We start from the raw sequence: 20,667 nt of genomic DNA, 5'->3' as shown, positions 1-20,667 counted from the left end.
ACAGAATAAAAATGTAGATAAACCACATGTTATTTGAGAAGCTGTTATCATGAGTGAAATGTTTAACAATTACTTTTCGTGGTGGGCGGTATAAGTAGCTTCTCACAGTTTTCGATCCAAGTGAAATCAAGAGTGTAAAACAGTTATCTTTTTAAATTCCATAAAATTATTTAAGTTGCTTGTTTGTTTTGAATTTCGCGCAAAGCTACACGAGGGATATCTGCGCTAGCTGTCCCTAATTTAGTAGTGTAAGACTAGAGAGAGGGCAGCTAGCCATCACCACCCACCGCCAACTTTTGGTCTACTCTTTTACCAAGGAATAGTAGGATTAACCGTCACATTATAACGCCCTCACAACTGAAAGGGCGAGCATGTTTGGTGCTTCGAGGATTCGAACCCGCGACCTTCAAATGACGAGTCGAACGCCTCAACCCACATAGCCATGCCGGGCCGTAAATATGTATGATATTTACCAAACGAAGTTACTTCTGAGGCAGTAATTCAAGCCGATAACTGATATAAGGGAAACTATATTATTTTTTTACTTCCATCAACATTACTGATGTTGTATATCGTATGCCACTACATTTTATTTATGTATTGTTATAGTATTATTATTAGAAAGATCGTTTTGCATTTTTAACTCAATATATGTATTTAGGACTAACCTAAGTCTCTTAAGCTGACCAAAGAACATGAGATATTATTGATATTGTGGCTGAAAATGTCATTAAAAACGAGAGCATCCATCCACCTGATGGAACAATGCATTCTAATATGCATAAGTAGAAACATATGAAAAGTTTATTTCATTAGTTTCGCTCTAAGTGCATAGGCTTGCTCTAATTGGATTCTGATATTAATCGTTTAAATTAATGATTCATGAAAATAATTAAACAGTAATCTCTTGTTATCGGTGAAAAAATTGTATTTGGCATTTTCAAACTAAAAAGCATTATAATTATGTATTATATGGGCTAAACAGCCCGAACAGAAGCTTCAAGATACAAACATAGCCATTCTCAATTTCAAACTACTGACCAGAAGGACGACAAATTGTTAACAGCACTCGAAGTATAATTTACATATAAACCAAAACATATCTTACTTAAGGAGAATCTTTATGCTCTAACAATGCAGGCAGTAGTTCTAAGGTATATTTGGAGCAAACAGCAAAAAGTAGCTAAAGAACATAAAACAAACATTTAATTGTATTCAAACACTTCATGGATACATGTGGAAAACTGGCAGTTAACTTTCGTTGTTAGAAAATTTTTGTTATGTAACATAGGATGCTTAATACGTCAAGTAATTTTCCAAGAGACAGCATCTGTGGTAGACGAATCCATTCAACTCATGGGAAGTAAGTGAATCAATTACAAGACGTTTTTTTCACCTTTAACAACTATTAAAATTACTTAAAATTATTATTCCTATAAAATAACATTAATTTTGAAGGAATAACATAATGTAAACAATCCAATCAAATTTGTTTATCAAACAGAACGTCAATATTCGTAAAACAGACGTGGTTTATCATATATGTTTACTTTACGTCAATAATAAAATAATTTAAATGAAATTCCTATGAACTAACATTATGGAATAAAGCTTTGTAATTAATCTTTTAACTTTCTGAGATTAAAATGTTTTTTTTTCTCTGACGAAAGAAGTTTTTTTAAAAAAAATTGTAATATGGTAGTGTCTTAACCATGCTCTGGTATATTTATCAATGCATAGTCCAAAGGTTTATCGTTTCGCCGAAACATTTAAAACAATGGAGCTAATTAATGTTAGGTTTGTGCTCTAGTTAGAAGAGGCAACTTTCGATAAAATTTTCTGGTGTCTAACTGTCAAATTTCTATTTCTTACTCCATGTGCTCCCAGTGGCTTACAACGCTATAAATCAGGTTTAGATACCTGTGACTGGTAGAGCAGAGCTTACTCGAAAAGCTATCAATATACTTAATTTCAGGTTTGTGCTCTGGCTGGAAGGGTCGATTTTGGACAAAGTGTCCTGCTGTGTGATTGTCAAAGATCCTATTAGTTTGGGGAAATTGTTCATGATGGAACACTTGTAATCTGGTACAGGCGAGTTGGTGGGGGATATTCTTGAGAAATTTCTATGTGATTGTTTAGGTTATTTATTTAACTTTTACTGGGACATTTCATTTGAACATTTACTTCATACACAAGGTCGTACACCAGTAGAATGTAGACAGTACCACAAAAATATAGTGCAAAAAGTTATTTTGCACTACGACCTGCTGCTATTAGCACTTTTCATTTAAAAAAAAATGCAACTTGGAATAAAAAAAATAGATAGATTGAAATATGTCAAATAAATTCAACTGTTGTATATTTCAAACGATTAATATATCACTTCAAGTAGAACAATAATACATGGTTAATCTTTTTGACCTCCCTTCATGAGGTTGGTATTAAACCTGACTCAGAAATAAAGACATGATCACATAAAATCATCTGAATCAGAAACGTGGTACACAATTTAACTTAGAACAATTAAATTGTCAAAAATATTCCGGTCAAATAAGAAATACTTATAACAAAATAGAAATTAAAAGCAAACATAGCAGAACGTTCCAGGGGGAGAAACAACAACAACAATTACTGAATGGGTCATTACCCTTGCTCCCATAATTACAGACAGTCCAATATGAGATGTGAAGAATAAAACATATCGCAAGTGCAGGCATACAAAAGGTATAGTCTTGGGTTCGAATCCCTCCAGAACATGTTTTCCTTAGCTCAAATGATTGTTTTTCTAATTTTATGCGACGGTGTGGCACCCTTACAAATGATACCTTTCAACTTGGCACTTCCAACTAACATAGGCTAGTACTTACGTCGCGCGACTCACAGTCTGATGGTCACAGGTTCGAAATTCGTCTCCGAAAATGCTTGCCCTGTCAACCATTTGGGCATTATAATGTGACGGTCAGTCCCACTATTAGTTGGTAAAAATATGTTAGCGGTGTGTGAAACTGTAGTCTCTTACTTCAAAATGAAAGATGACTAAAGCAGATAGCCCCCTAGTAACTTTGCGCGAAACTAATAACAACGACAAAGATACGACTGGAACAAGCAGATTTCCAATTCAACAAACGTAAATAACTCAAGATTCCTTCTACGTTACATCAATAAATAACTGCGTGAAAACACAGAAGTGACAAGTTAAAATCTCATCGCATCATCACTTTCTTTTAAATAAATATCTATATTTGAGCTTTATCAGCTGGTTGCCTATTTTTTCCAGAAAGGTAAATCGAGCCACTACGAGGTCTGTTAAAAAAATACGCGGACTGTTTGAATTGCGCGGCTCCAGTTGGTTCCAGGGAATCCGCTTGATGTCGCTAGGTTCGCACAGATCAGCTGATTACGACGGCATTTCCCGATTGCAGATATCTTCATTTGTGTATTAGCTACGCGGTTTTAAGTGAAGTGCGATTTTTTCGTTTGGCGGATTTCAGAATGAATGACCTGAAGGAGCAACGACTTGCTGTGAAATTTTGTGTTAAACTTGGAAAATCTGCGACTGAAACTTTTACTATGCTTAACACGGCTTACGGTGATGTTGCTATGAAGCGTACGGCATGTTTCAAGTGGCATGAACGTTTTAAGGATGGTCGACAGTCCATTGAAGATGATGAGCGTCCTGGACGTCCTTCCACGTCAACTGACGACCCACACGTCGACAAAATCAACACCCTGGTGCGGACAAATCGACGTCTTACTGTCAGGGAGCTTGCTGAAGAGTGTGGGATATCAGTTGGATCTTGTTATGAGGTTTTGACTGAAAAATTGAAGATGCACCACGTTGCTGCGAAATTTGTGCCTCAGAACTCGTGAGTTTTTGACCAAACACTCGATCACTGTTCTTCCCCACCCCCCCTACTCACCTGACCTTGCTCCTTGCGATTTTTTCTTGTTCCCCAAACTCAAAAGACCCTTTAAAGGAAGAAGAATTGAGACGATTCCCGAGATTAAGGCAAATGCGACGAAGGACCTGGAGGACATTACAAAAGAAGCATACCAGGACTGTTTCAACAAGTGGAAACACCGTTGGGATAAGTGTGTGCGTTGGGGAGGAGAGTACTTTGAAGGGGTCCCAGACCTGTAACTTCCAAATAAAGTACATTTTGTTTTATGATGTCAGTCCGCGTATTTTTTGAACATCCCTCGTACTTTGGAAACGTTTGTATATCTTATAAAAAAATTAGAATTCAGGGTAGTAGTTTCAGTAATTGTTTTTGGAATTTCGCACAAAGCTAATCGAGGGTTATCTGTGCCAGCCGTCCCTAATTTAGCAGTATAAGACTAGAGGGAAGGCAGCTAGTCATCACCACCCACCGCCAAATCTTGGGCTACTCTTTACCAACGAATAGTGGGATTGACCGTCACATTATAACGCCCCTACGGCTGGGAGGACGAGCATGTTTGGCACGACTCGGGCGCGAACCCGCGACCCTCAGATTACGAAGCGCACGCCTTAACGCGCTAGGCCATCCAGGCCCAGTTTCAATAATAAATAGCTAAAACATTATCAAATTTACTCATTTTCATGTTTGTAACTATTGAATATTTACACATTATACGTGAGAAAAACCAAGTTATAACCAATTTACGATATCATTTCTTCTTGTTTTATTACATTTTTTATAGTCAGTTGACATTAAGCCTTCGTACGTCACAACATTGTTATCACGTGGAAATAACTTAATTCTATAAAATTATTATTATTTATACAACCGCAAGGGCTATTTAAGTATATTAAATGCGTTCCAAGTTAAGTGGTTTAAAGTGTTCGTTACTAGAACTTTCATTCATAAACAAGCCATTACGTTTAACTTTGGATTTGTGCTACAGCAAAAACTAAATTTCCGGTCTAGATACCCCCTGGAGCATCTTCCTGTCTGTCAACTTATCGTTCTTGAACTTCAGCTAGGCTTACCAGTGCACTCCGATCTACGCAATGACTTGAATAAGTAATTTATTACCCTAGCTGTTACGTCACGCGCTCTGAAACCAGAACTCGAAAATTATTGTTGTAGATTACTATAAGAAGTAATATAGCCATTAACAAAAACTGTAATTGTGCTAAATCAGTCGTTAATATGATATATACAACAATGATAATTTAGATACATGGTCATGATGTATATGACTGATAAGTGAGAAACATTAAAAAATATTAATGAAAATGTTGATCATTCCTAGAAGTTTAAATTTTGAATTTGGCCTAGTATATATATATATAATATACTTGTATATGGAATAGGCATGAAAAAATATGGATTAACAAATATTTATAGAAATAATAATAAATAAGCATACAATTAAACTTAGTTCGTCTATCGACTCACAAGTTACCTTCATATAAATTCATGAGGGTACATGTGTAACATTATCAAGTTTTACTCGGTAACAGTTGACGAATTTAAAGTTATTGGTTTTTTTCTGGGTTGCTGTTAAACCAATTTATACCGTCGATGTTAAATGACATTAATCTAGACGAAGTGTTGTAAATATTTAGGTTTATTATATATATATACATCTATTTTACAATATTTATATTTAGTAACTACTTATTCCTGTTTCCATACATAAATAAAACTCAATTAACTAAAATGGAGAAATGAAAAATTGGTAAAGTACTGAAAAAAAAACTATTCACAATTCCTTCACAACAGCGCTGCCATCTATTGGTTATAGTAACATACATTATAAAATTAAATAATTTTGTTTTCAATTATAGCCTCCTGATTGCACAGCACCAAGTGTAGGGGTTACAACACTAAAATCAGGTTTCGATACTTACGATGGGCAAATCACAAATAACCCAATGTGTAGCTTTGTGTAAAATTTTGTCTCTAAACATTATAAATAATCAGTTGCTTTAGTTAAAATATAAATACAATAGTTCTTGACAAATATGCAATTCATTTTAATTTTTTTGAGAATTTAAAAAATGATAGATCAATAATCATTTACGAATATACAAATTACAACACAGTTATGCGTATGGCGTCTTTAAGATAAAATACAAAAATACTTATTTACAAAAAGACAATAAACTTAACATCTTTTCTTTATAAGAATTTTAAATATTATGACTGAACAGGGTAATATCTAAAAGGGAAACCTTAACTAATTAATTTAAACTTACCTAACTCACAAAATTACAAGCACATTTTAAAAACACGTTCATATAATACTCTGAAAGACAAACAGACCGGTACCAGATTTGTTACAGAAACAAACTATTAAACATGAAATATTTACCCTAGTATCTTACAGGTGAGTCTGAGGACTTACAACGACAAAACTTTGGTTTCCATTTTTGTTGTCGACACAGCACAGACTGATTGTTATGGAGCTTTTTTACTTAACAAACCACACAAACGAAATATTATGTTCCGGGACAATGACCCAGAAACGGTTACTGACGCAAAAAATGTGATTTGATATATAAAAAATAATAATAATAATACTCAAAAGGAAAACAAGAGGGTATAAATCAAATGGATTTCTTACGTCCTGAATTGAGTAGCTTGAACTATTTATTATTTATACTTTACTTTCTATCCATATAATAAGTAATTGGACATATTTTCCCTTAAAAGGGATGAAATTATTACATTCCCCTTGTTTGCGGGCCCAGCATGGCCAGGTGGCTGGGGCGCTTCAATCGTGATCCGAGAGTCATGGGTTCAAATCCCCGTCACACGAAACATGCTCGCTCTTTCAGCCGTGAGGGCGTTATAGTGTGACGGTCAATTCGTTGGTAAAAGAGTAGCCCATGAGTTGGCGGTGGATGGTGATGAGAAGCTGCCTTCCCTCTAGTCTCACACAGCAAAATTAGGGCCAGCTAATGCGGATAACTCTCGTGTAACTTTACGCAAAATTCAAAAACAAACATATCCTTGTTCATGTCGAATAGCAGACGATGAATGCAAAGTAGAGAAACCAAAACTGATGTTCATCGTTATATCCGAGGCGCCCTCTGTATTCATAGATTAGTGACTTGTAGTTTTACAGTGATAGAGCAAAACAAATATTGTAAACAATCTATTTGTGGATTATAGAGTTTGTTAGTATGCATGTTTTATCTTCAAGTTATCTTGTGTTTTAAAGAATTCGCTGTTGGTAAACGTTACGTGAATTATAACATATATCGTATACCTGATACGCAATATGTACTAATTCTATTTTACGAAATTAAAAATAAGTTTATAACAGAGGTTTTTGCCTAACAGCATATCTTTCCTTCTTTTTGTATTAACATTTATCAATTTTTACTTATTTTGAGCACATCCGACATTCAGACCTTTCTTACTTTCAAATATATTGGCATAAAAGAAATTAATAATATTTTGCGGAGTGTCTAAATATATCTTCCTCTTGTCAAAACAACATTTTAATAAAAATTCCACAGTTCGATGATATAAAATTATACTTTTATCACCACAACATAACAAACATACTTTCAAGCGAGTCTTATATATATATATAAGACTATTCAGCTGCAACGAGATAGCATTATTATTCAAGCAATGTGTAAAGTGTAAAATTCAATCAACATTACAAGTGCATTGATTTAGAGATTTATTACATTGTTGAAATAAATAGCTGTCTGTAGCTTACCTGTCGTTGCAGTTTGAGATGAACTAATAAAATACCCAACGGCTAGGTTATTATAATCAGTTAACACCATTGGCACATTTGGTGATTTGCTATATTGGCAACTTGGCAGCATTGGCGACATTCGGTGAAACCTCTGAGGAGCATGTCGCGCACTTTGACTTCTATTCACTTTATCTCGAGCTGTTTGTTTTAAAGAATTCGTGGCAAGATTTTTTTGTGTCATATTAAATGTATTATTCATTTCTGTGGCTGGTCTTTCTGTATCAGACAATTTATTCACAAGCGATGGTTCCATTGAAGATAATCTACATGAAGTTTGGAATTTTTGTGGGTCTTCTGATGATGAATTCCCTAAACTACTACTGAAAACTAACGTGGAATTTTGGAAATAAAATCTATGTTTGAAACGGGAATGCGTTGAAAGTTATAAGCTGGTGTTTGCAAATTTATATCGGAGTCGTATTTCAAAGAATTTTCGTTAGATATGCTTATTGTGTCACTAGATGGCACTTCGAGGTCATCCAAAAGGAATCCGTTGACTGTCATAATGTCTTTCATTACTATTCCAGACGTATTTTTTTCGGAATCTTTTGACCTTTGATCGAAGATATCTCTGCGACCTGTCATCTAAATGATAAAAAATCATTAAGAACAGTGCTAATAAAGATATATCACAATTAACCACTTTGAGTTCGCTTACACTTTATTTTTATTAAATATTAATTTTGTTTGTTTGTTTGGAATTAAGCACAAAGCTACACAATGGGCTATCTGTTCTCTGCCCATCACAGGTATCGAAACCATTTTACCGCTGGGGTCTAGATGTTAGTAATGAGACTAATATATACTATATACTATATACCATATCTATATATACTATATCTATATACTATATCTATATACTATATCTATATACTATATCTATATACTATATCTATATACCATATCTATATACTATATCTATATACCATATCTATATACTATTTCTATATACTATATCTATATACCATATACTATATACCATATCTATATGCCATATCTATATACCATATCTATATACTATATCTATATACTATATCTATATACTATATCTATATACCATATCTATATACCATATCTATATACCATATCTATATACTGTATCTATATACCATATCTATATACTATATCTATATATAACAATAATAAGAGATTTTTTCACCATGAAACAGGATGTAAAATGCTTGAATTTTCTTTTTCTTGTTTACTCTTTACTGTTGAAAACTTAGCGTTTACGTAAACAACAACAAAAAACAAAAATATTAACATGTTGACAAATATCGCGATAATTGTTCTGAATTGTAAAGATTAATTGTGCAAAGAAGAACAAAACTCACGACAAGAAATTTCTCCTAATGACAGAATCAGAAATAGTTGTTCAATTGTGCACACAAAGATGGAATGTCGAATAATCGTTTGTTCTATACTTAAACTCTAAAATATCACAAAATTACGGTTTATCGACATCATAAATTTCGTACCTAGGTCGAATATTGTTGGTATACCTAAATATTAGAAGATCACAGAATTATGGTTCATCGACATCAGAAAGTTCACATCAAGGTCTTTGAGATAATATCATTCTGATAAGATTAAAGTAAAAGCGATTTGTCTAGCGATACTGGTGACCTCTACAACAATTACTTAACATTGTTTTGTTGTCATGTGTCCCAAAACCTGTCTAGATTGCAATGCGTGCATCCTAGAATGTGTGGTGAACTAATAAACATACCGGTTTTGCCGGGACAGTTTCGTTTTTTAGTATTTTGTTCCAGTGTCCAGACAAAAGTTCTCGGGAGTACAAAAACGTTCCGATTTTATGATTTGAGACATCAAACTAGCTGTCACATCGAATCAAGTGTGTAATAGGCCTACTTGACTAACATGACGTTGTAAAACGTACTTTCCTACCATTAAACTATTTCGAAAGTGATGAGAAACCCATGACTCCGTGGGTTTTTTTTTTAGCTAGTACTACTGTAGAAGATCTCAAGCAGTTGGTTAATGTGTTATGGACGATTAATCGCCAGGACTGTTCAATAAAATAATATATTGTTATTTTTATTATAATGTTAATTATTATAACTTATCATAGGATCAAAATTCCAAAAAGATACTTTGAAATGCGTGCGTGTTTTATTTTAAATTTATTTGTTTTAAAGCAGAGCCAGATTAGACAACCGGTTTTGTCCACTGAGGAGAATCGAACCTCTGATTTTAGTGTAAAAATTCCGTAGATTTACCGCTGTCCCAGCGGGTGATTCCTTGAAAGTAGACTCAGCTCTTTTCTAAAGTCAAGAGAATTGTATAACAATCAGAAACATTGGAGGCAAATTAAAAGTTGAGAGACTCAACGAGTGAAACGAAGGAATGTGCATCATACGAGCAGCCATTATGGCTGGAGTTCAGGGCTCGCCTTAAGGCCGTGGAAGCTCTTGCAATTTTTCTAATTATTATGCATTCTCACCCAGCTGTCAAAATCAAGTGAAATATTTACAAAGCTATATATTTTTTTTCATGTAAATTGGTGAAACATCGGACATTAAGGATCACCCTGGCAAAGAAAAACACAAAGACCATTTTGAAATTAGAGGCAAAGGCCAGGCTGTCATGGCTTGAAAATTTGGTCACCCTTCTCTAAGATGACATTTTTTTTATTGTTTCTTGTTGGGAGTTTTTAAAACAAATTGCGTTGTTCTATAATATAAATATCTATTTATTATTCTTTACAATTATTCCTAATAATTTTGAACGATAGATGTCAATGGCGTTTTAAATATCGAACATCAAGTTTGTTTCTTTGGAATTAAACACACAGCCACACAACGCGCTATTTGTCTGTGCTCTGCCAACCATGGGTAGTGAAACCAGTTTGCAGGGATGTGAGTCCGCATACTTACTGTTGTGCCACTAGGGGACTTGAGTATCAAATGTTTATCGGAATTAAAGGAGTACGTTATTGACTTTCGAGAATGAAATTGTTAAGAAAAGTCAGAGAACGTTGAAGGATAACACGAAGTTAAAAAGTCTTAAAAAAGTGTAATATTATTTGTAAAGCATGCAAACCGTCAAGAAGTAAACATAAACTTTAACAGTTAATAATTTAATCAAGTGCATGCGTGCTAACTTGGTTATTATCAGATAATTAAACTACTTGAAATGTTTTGCAGTTACAAGGAAAAGATCGAGCAATCAGATAGCAGCACCGACACGGTAACCTATACGAATGCTCTTAACCGAATTTCTGGGTGGACTTTTAAAGTTATAATCTCCCATACGTGAAAGTGGGGAGCATGTTCAATGGAATATTATGGCTCGAACCTTTGATCTTCAGATCTGCAGCCCTACAGACTATGCTCAGGCTTATTTTAGTTGCTGGAAAATGTGTTTGTTCTTAAGCGCGAAGCTATACAATGGGCTATTTACACTGTGCTCACAGCAAATATCGAACCTCAGTTTGAAACTTTATGGGCCCACAAGCTCATGACTGAGCCATCGTAAGGCCATCAGAAGAAGAGAAACTGACCAAATTATTTTCCCATTACAAATTCATTATCAGGTTACTTTTATCGATAAATCTGTGAGTTACTGTCAGATTGAAGAAAATAATCCAGGTACGTGATTTTTGTTTCATAAATGGAAGTGACAATTAAAAATGATTACAGTTTTATGAAATTTTCATAAAAGTATTTAATAATGTCATGTAAAACCAGAAATAAATAAATATGTGACCATGAACAAATTATGGAAAAGACACAAAGTTTTACTGAAAAATTAAATACTGAACGACTCCAGAAATTTTCAAAAGATTGAAAGAGAAAGCATATTGATTTTAGAAAGCCAGTCGTGATTAATATAATATTAATACAACTCTTCTTAAAGCTGTGGTAAATACCTTGCACGTGAAGATTCTTAATCTAGTACAATATACAGACGCTGTTGAAGAGGTCATGAAAGAATTATGAAATAAAAATGGTGATGATTCTGTTGAACCTTTACATGAAATTACAGAAGATAAGTTTTGTAGACACAGATCAGAGAATTTACTCTGCATATGACAAGATTACCACCATAAAAATATTTGTGGCTGACAAAGTTATTACTGTATAAAGAAACAGACAAAAAAACATTGTCATAAGAGGACACATTGAGAACTTGATAAAAAGGGTACAACAATTGCGAAACCATCTACGAAGATATATAGTTAGACAACATAGAACTCTATTATTGAAAACTCGGACGTTTCAAGCGAAAGCTATTCTATGGTTATTACCACATTTTTACCTAGAAACTCAGGGGCGGCGTCGACTTTTCCAGTATTTATAACCACGATTTCCCACGGAATCAGATTAATATACCCAGTAAAAACATTACCCGAATGTTATAATCTGAAGTTCAAGACAAATTCTGCCTTCCTGAACTATAGATAAGCCAACAAAACCCCATCAAAACGTACAGTTTATTTATAGAAATTATTTATAGTAAATGGATGTAATATCAAACAGTAAACCATCCTTCTTGCTACCTATCTGAAGACAACACCAAACTTTCTAACATACAGGAAAACGAGACTGGTTACCGTTCATTATTGTTTGTCTTTCTGGTTAGTCCGGTCCGACATGGCCAGGCGGGTTAAGGCGTTCGACTCGTAATCTGAGGGTCGCTGGTTCGAATCCCGGCCGCACCAAACATGCTCGCCCTTTCAGCCGTGGGGGCATTATAATGTGACGGTCAATCCCACTATTCGTTGGTAAAAGAGTGTGATGACCAGCTGCCTTCTCTCTAGTCTTATACTACTAAATTAGGGACGGCTAGCACAGATAGCCCTCGTGTAGCTTTGTGCGAAATTGAAAAAAACAAACAAACAAACTTTCTTGTTAGTCCAGAATCACCCATCAAAATAAAAGGTGGAATATAACAGTCAAGTTGAGAAGTAACGAGAAAAACACACAACTGGACATAAAAGTTCCCCCAAACCTTCTTCCTCTCAAGGAACGCCTGGAAGTTCTTAAAAACAAATGCATACACCTCTATCAAGCCACACACAGCAAAGTAAAAAATAAAACCACACGCATTCATAAAAACATGCGATACTGTTAAACAAAACGGTTAGCAACTGTATTTTCAGTTTGCCACTGCACTGAACTGCTTTTCTAACATATTTCATTATGAATGTTTATTTTTTATAACTCTCACACAAAAGTGGAAGTTTTTCGGCACAACTCTTTGGAAAGCACTATTGTTGTACCTACTGAGATCAAATGACACTTCGCTCTCGATTAATTTCCATAAGTAATCTAGAGTGAACTTGGATTCATTTACACGTGATGATTTTACCATTCACAATAAAAATTAATGACTCTTAGATAGGCTATTCGAATTACTTTGGAGCTGTAATTCATCAACAAAACTTTAAAGAAATCTTAGATATTTGCGATTAATTCCAGATTCTTCCAACTCATCTTCTAGGTCCAAAGAGCGGTTAAAATACTTTTAAAGAATTATTCCAGCAGGTTCACAAAGTAGATTACTTTCGCAAAATTTATCTGTAGCATAACATATTATTACATTATTCATTATTACCTCACCAAAAGTTTTAAAAAACTCACCATGTATATACTTAAAACATGTTATACATTATGCGATGGTCAGGGTGACTTTGTAGGAAGAGATAGTGGCCAAAATAGTAGCGGTAAGGGTGCTTTCTGTTATCCGCTTTCAGCACCCAGCTTTTAAAGTCCTTTCGGAATGTTTTACCTGATTAATTAATTGACGATCATTGGCAACAGAAGTTCTTATGGGCCAAAGCTGAAAAGTCACAGGTCAAAGTGGGAAGTAAGTATAACACAACAAATAGCTCTTCATATCAGCATTATGGTAGCTGTTGGAGTACAAAGCTTCATCTGAGTTTATATAGTGCTGCAGTAGCAGAGGCCTACATAGAAAGTGCTAGTGCACTCTCTGAAATATACAAGATGCTTGTGTATTCTCACCCACACGGTACATTGTTTCTATAAGAAATAAAGTTTTTTTTTTTTTTTTCCTTTTGGCAGAAGAACGTGGCACCATCCATGAATGTAGTTAACGTAATAAATACTCAATAACAGCAATAATGTAGATATAGATAGTTGTGAACAGCCCAAACACACACCTCTTGTTCTGGACTATCATTCCACAAAGTATGGTTCAAATTATCCTAGCGACTTAGAAATAGTTAGATGACGGACAAACAGACAGAAATAGATATTTGTGCTTTACACCCACACACGCACACGCACATATGTATATCACTTGAGTATAAAATGTATCTTTGAAATATTGATTAGATTATCAAGTCAAGAAGAGTGTTTTTTTTTACTTTGAACATATTTTAAAACTATATTATGTTTTGCTTTTAACCAATCCAAACACTTTGCATAAATTATAATGATAAAGTGATTAAAAAATTATTATATGCTCATCAGGTTAGTTATTCGAAATCAGAGGATACGTGATATCTTAGATAAAAAAAATATTTTTATTTATGAGATACATTTTTGTTTTCAAAATGGCTGTCACTTCTACCAACAGTAAAAAAAAAAAAAAAAATGCAGAAAGGGATGATTGTAGTGATAGTGAATTAAAATGCACCACACACTCCTTACTACAGGGTAGCCAAACGTTTCAGCTTGAAGCCCTCAAAACCTTAGATACCCTATCTGATGATTCAATCTCATGATTTAATAGACATTTTAAACGCTAGCCACTCTGACCTGCCTTATGTTCCACGCTGGTTGTTTTTGAAATAAAAATCTGAATCATAAACACTTGTATGTAATCACATTCATTGTAATACACACACAAAATTATCGAGGAAAATACTGTTTTGTTCGGTGTGTGGCATGATTAAGAATGGGGGGGGGGCATATTTTCTGGAAGACCTCAGAAACGGACTTCGTAAATGAGTCAAATGCATTTCAATATTGTATATTTACTAGAGTTTGAGCAATGCACAAACATAAAGGATAGGTAAATAATATACAAAATAATGACAACTAATATTTCTGTTAAAGGGTTGGATAGATGTTTGTGAAAGAACAAGCTGTAAGACTGGTTAATTCTAAAATTTGTAATAAATATAAAATAATGACAACTAATATTTGTGTTAAAGGGTTGGGTAGATATTTGTGAAAGAACAAGCTGTAAGAACTGGTTAATGAAAAATAAAATAATGACAACTAATATTTCTGTTAAAGGGTTGGATAGATGTTTGTGAAAGAACAAACTGTAAGAACTGGTTAATGAAAAATAAAATAATGACAACTAATATTTCTGTTAAAGGGTTGGGTAGATGTTTGTGAAAGAACAAGCTGTAAGAACTGGTTAATGAAAAATAAAATAATGACAACTAATATTTGTGTTAAAGGGTTGGGTAGATGTTTGTGAAAGAACAAGCTGTAAGAACTGGTTAATGAAAAATAAAATAATGACAACTAATATTTGTGTTAAAGGGTTGGGTTGATATTTGTGAAAGAACAAGTTGTAAGAACTGGTAAATGAAAAATTACAAAATAATCGGTTTACATAAAATTTGTTTGTTTCTTAATTTCACGCAAAGCTACACTAGGGCTGTTTGCGCCAGCCGTCCCTGCTTTTGCAGTGTAAGATTAGAGACAAGGCCCACCACCCACCGCCAACTCTCGAGCTACGCTTATATCAACGACTAGTGGGATTGACCGTAACATTATAACGCGCCCACGGCTGAAAGAGCGAGCATGTTTAATGTGACGGAGATTAAACTCGCAACCCTGAGATTACGAGTCGAGTGCCTGGCCATGTCGAGCCTTATACAAAGTTATTAAAACGTCTGCTGTCATAGTGACACAGTTGTAAACATAAGTTAATGAATATGAGACATCCGGTTTTTGGATAATTAAAACAAAATTATATTAACTGGAGGGCTGGAGTATATATATCCATGCTCCACCTAAGCCAGCTCTGATGCAGCATCAAGGAAATTTTGTAAAGAATACTATTACATGTATTGCTCCTCCCCCCTTTAAGATGAATTTTAGAAACCTCTTTTGTGGTGCAGTAATGTTTAGTCCATAAAACTGACAAAAAGTCAAATACTGAATTCAAACAATATTAAAGCAATATAGGATTAGAAGAGTGAAAACTTGGTAGAATAGCAAGTTAGATAATAGTATTTAATGGGACATTATTCTAATAAGTTAAGAGAGATATAACTTGCACACACACGTTAGTAATTTAGCTGATGTTAGAATAACGCGTAGTTCAAGAAGTCAGTTTACCACAAAAATACGATTGATGGTCTGTAGACCTCTGTTATACAAAGGTAGACCGTTTGCTCTTAAAGAATAAAGTTCCACCTTTCGAAGAAAACGTTCAGTTTATAGAGTATCATATCTTTACGAATTCTGCTTTTGATAATATATATAATTCCTTTAAAATTAAAAACAAATAAATAATTCAGTGGACTTTAATTGATTTATTTCACAAGATATCAGTTCCAATACTAAGAGGCCGGTCGTGGCCTACTTACCAGCTTGCCTGACAGTATGCGTTAGCTGCCTGTTCTCAGTTGACAATTAAGGACAGATAGTGCAGGTAGCCTTTGTAACTTAACTCGAATGTTTGAAATTAATAAACGAAATCTTGAACACTTAAGCATCAAACAAGAGGAGAATCTATTAACTTACCTTTTGTTATTCCGGTTATTATTACTAATAATCATTGACCTATGTCATAAGTTCATAAATATCATTCCTTAACTTCATAATTTAAACTCTATAATATACGTCCGTGAACCTTTCTACGTAGCACCCATTTCAACTATTGACAGAAAGATATATCTCGAGATGGCTGTTATAGGGATTAAAACTTTTATTATAATAAAGTAAAGAACAACATTTCGACCTTTTTAGGCCATCTTCAAGTTAACAAAGAGAGAGTTTACAACTGACCGTTGCCTGGCACATGTCTTAGGGATGAGAGTGTAAACGTGTACGGGATTGTAGGTGGCGTTGCAGTTAGATATTAAATTATTAGTCAATATAGGTATAAAGGTATTCGGGCCCGGCATCGCCAAGTGTGTTAAGGCGTTCGACTCGTAATCCGCGAATCGCGGGTTCGAATCCCGGTCGCATCAAACATGCTCGCCCTTTTAGCCGTGAGGGCGTTATAATGTGACGGTTAATCCCACTATTCGTTGGTAAAAGAGTAGCCCAAGAGTTGGCGGTGGGTGGTGATGACTAGCTGCCTTCCCTCTAGTCTTACACTGCTAAATTAGGGACGGCTAGCACAGATACCTACTCAGGAGTAGCTTTGCGCGAAATTCAAAACAAACAAACAATAAAGGTGTTCCTTTATATTGGTTTTCGTTGTTATATAGTATGACTTCTTTGATTTTGCGTTTGTTTATATTTGTTTCCTTACTTAGTATCTGGGTGTTTTCTATGGTTATGTTGCAGTGTTCAATTAAGTTTTTGAAAAATATTTATTTGTTGACATAAAAAGTCACTTTACAAATATTAAATTTTACCTTTTAAATTGAATTTTATTATAAATATAAATATTCATAAGAGGTATTTGCTATTCTATTAAAAACTTTTCTTTCTACCTCCTCTCTTAAAATATCATTTGGTTTGTTCTAAATTTCGCGCAAAGCTACACGAGGGCTGTCTGCACTAGCCGTCCCTAATTTAGTAGTGTGAGACTAGATGGACGGTAGCTAGTCATCACCACCCATTGCCATATCTTTTCCAACGAATAGTGGGATTGACCGTCACATTATAACGACCCCACAGCTGAAAGGGCGAGCATGTCTGGTGTGACGGGGATTCGAACCCGCAACCCTCGGAATAAGAGTGGAGTCCCATAACCCTTTGGCCATGTTAGGCCAAAATATTATTTATTACTGTAATTTACACGCCTTTTACGACGAATATAATGTGGTTGGAATGCTATTATAATACAGTCGTCTAATTCTTGTAAATACCTGAGGGACCACAAAAAGAATGTAGTGTTTAAAAATGTAATAAGCCTATTCCTAGAAACGTTGAACAAGCGTTATTATAATATTTGTCCGCCAGCTTGTAAAAGGCATACACACCATAATAACTTGTATGAAATGGCTTACACACACAGTGTTCTGAGCAGCAAGGTGGTTATCGTATTCTAGCCAAGCCATAAGAGCTCTAGAATCAGCGAAGTTGACAATGAAGGTAACAAATTTAATGTTGTTGGAATACTACTATTATTATATATGCACCCTTATATAATTCATGAAAATTGCCAAGGGATTCGATAAAAAAATATAATAGGCCTAATAGTAATGCCTTGTTATAAGTATAGTTCCTTTATTGTTTAATAGAATTTTATCCTAAGTTCAACAGATGAAAGCATATTGTTGCTATTTTAGTTTCAAATACATGCTTAAAATCTTGTAATGTTCTGTCTATCCCCCGATGAGTCAGATGAAAATTTACGTATTTACAATGCAAAATTCCAGGGTTTCATTCCCTGCGGTGTTGAGAGCACAAAGTTATTATGTAGCTTTGTGTCAAGACGCCTTTTTGGTTAGGCATCAATTTCATGACTGCCAGGTTCCATTAAAAAATTCCGAGTTTCTCGGCTACTATTGTGTGACGTAACAAAGAGATGAAGAACGTGCACATTAGGAAGAATTATCTCTTATGATGCTTGCCATTAACAGATTACAGTTACACATAACTAAGTTAAGTATTCACATGTCTACCTTTAAAGCATATTAATTATTATTAATTAGAACAGTATAGGTGATTTAGCCTTCAGTATTACTCACAGACACACACTTGTTTAGATGTTAATATAGATATAAAAAGTTTCTTCTGTGTACACGGGCGTGTTTCATTTACTATCTTTCATTACCTTGTGACCATGTTTAAATTTGTATTTATTTCTTCGAAAGGGAACAAGGTAGCCTGAAGGGGTCATTTGTTTTAATTGAACTTTCTTAATGGAAAATTACCACGAAAATATCTAAGGCCTAAGCAGAACGTAGTGTTGTAAGCTATGATTTTGATGTTGCTTGTTTGTTTGTTTGTTTTTGGAATTTCGCACAAAGCTACTCGAGGGCTATCTGTGCTAGCCGTCCCTAATTTAGCAGTGTAAGACTAGAGGGAAGGCAGCTAGTCATCACCACCCACCGCCAACTCTTGGGCTACTCTTTTACCAACGAATAGTGGGATTGACCGTCACATTATACACCCCCACGGCTGGGAGGGCGAGCATGTTTAGCGCAACGCGAGCGCAAACCCGCGACCCTCGGATTACGAGTCGCACGCCTTACGCGCTCGGCCATGCCAGGCCAAGTAATTTTGTGAACGATGAAACTAACTGATATGTTAACTCTTCGAATGGTTTATATTTTAGGTGTATAAACACTGAAGTGAGCTGTTCAATCATTCTATATGCAGCCACTAGAAAATGAAAAAAAAAAAGACTTTACATTAATCCAAAAGAATATATTGTTCTAACGTCTTTATTTCGTTGGGTTGGCACTTTTAAATTATTGGTGAAAATAATTCGACGTCGCTCTGCAATTTGTAAGCCTAAATTTACAAATGACGTTCCAACGGATATACTATATTAACTGCACATGACTAACGTAAAATAAATTTACTTATACAAGATCACAGACGAAATATTAAGTTACCAAATATACGCGACAACTAACTCAATTCTAAATACTTCATTGAAAATAAAACACACCGATTCAGTGCTTCCTAAAAACAGAGACAGCGACTCAGTGTTTCTCTGGTTTACTGCAAGTGTGCTTAGCTAATTGTTTTTTTCACTATTATTTATTAAAGAACTCTCATCTCTCGATACCTCTTGAGTTTACCGAATTTTTATAGTCAAATTTAAAACTTTTTAGGCCTATTTGCACAAACTTACTTGATCTTAATGTTATGTGCCCTCTAAAAAACAAATACATTGCAACATCAAAAGGCCTGGCATGGCCAAGCGCGTAAGGCGTGCGACTCGTAATCCGAGGGTCGCGGGTTTGCGCCCGCGTTGCGCTAAACATGCTCGCCCTCCCAGCCGTGGGGGTGTATAATGTGACGGTCAATCCCACTATTCGTTGGTAAAAGAGTAGCCCAAGAGTTGGCGGTGGGTGGTGATGACTAGCTGCCTTCCCTCTAGTCTTACACTGCTAAATTAGGGACGGCTAGCACAGATAGCCCTCGAGTAGCTTTGTGCGAAATTCAAAATTACACAAATATATTTTCACAAAAGCTCTGTTACGTCTCTTTAACAGCTATTCCAAGTTTTATCAAAAAATTCAGTAATTAGGAATTAAAGACGTCAAGAATTGGGCAAATATTTTATCAACTTTTTAGAAACTAATATGAATGTTGGTTTGCTCTTTCGTACAAAACATCGAGACTTATCAACAGAACACTTAAAATAACATACATACCACAACTAGCCCAAACTACATAACTTACCCAAAAGGGCAGAGAGGTGATACAGAAGTACAAAGCTACGCATCGAACATAAAAATAATATAACTAAACTGATAATACCAAGATATATAAAGAAAATAGAAATGTCTAATAAGAGTTTTATATTTAAAAATTAAACGGATTTTGCCTTTTCCTATCAAATTAGCTGTTCGTCATACTTGTAGCTCAAGTGTCGTTGTATAATTTGCAGTAAGTCAGATTACCCATTATCGAAATTAATTAATTGTTGACTAAATAATATCTATTTATCAGTGCCTTTTATATTAAAGTACGATTATCTTGTCTTTAATTTATTCTACACGTTTCCAGGAGGTCAGGGTCATCCGCACACATTATTTGCCTGATTAAAGTTATCTCTATACCTCGTAGAATATTGCCTTAACGTATCATGTGAATAAGTTGTTCCAAGTATTTCCTGTACGTTAATAGTAACTGCATTTGTTACTGGCTC

The 20,667-nt window shown here is 34.7% G+C and overlaps 1 protein-coding gene across 1 annotated transcript in view; it reads right to left on the bottom strand.

Moving 5' to 3' along the window:
* The window catches only part of LOC143223445 (zinc finger protein GLIS3-like), an 87,648-nt gene that overhangs the window by 55,907 nt on the left and 11,074 nt on the right, over positions 1 to 20,667 (bottom strand). The window contains exon 2 of the mRNA XM_076451445.1: positions 7,666 to 8,292. Within this exon, the coding sequence (XP_076307560.1) occupies positions 7,666 to 7,960 (295 nt within the window). The 5' untranslated portion in view covers positions 7,961 to 8,292. The remainder of the gene's footprint in view (positions 1 to 7,665; positions 8,293 to 20,667) is intronic.

This window comes from Tachypleus tridentatus, chromosome 8 (assembly GCF_004210375.1).
Source record: "Tachypleus tridentatus isolate NWPU-2018 chromosome 8, ASM421037v1, whole genome shotgun sequence".
NCBI classification, from domain to species: Eukaryota; Metazoa; Arthropoda; class Merostomata; order Xiphosura; family Limulidae; genus Tachypleus; species Tachypleus tridentatus.
The sequence above is the reverse complement of the archived record's forward strand: the minus strand, read 5'-3'. Positions and strand labels throughout refer to the sequence as shown.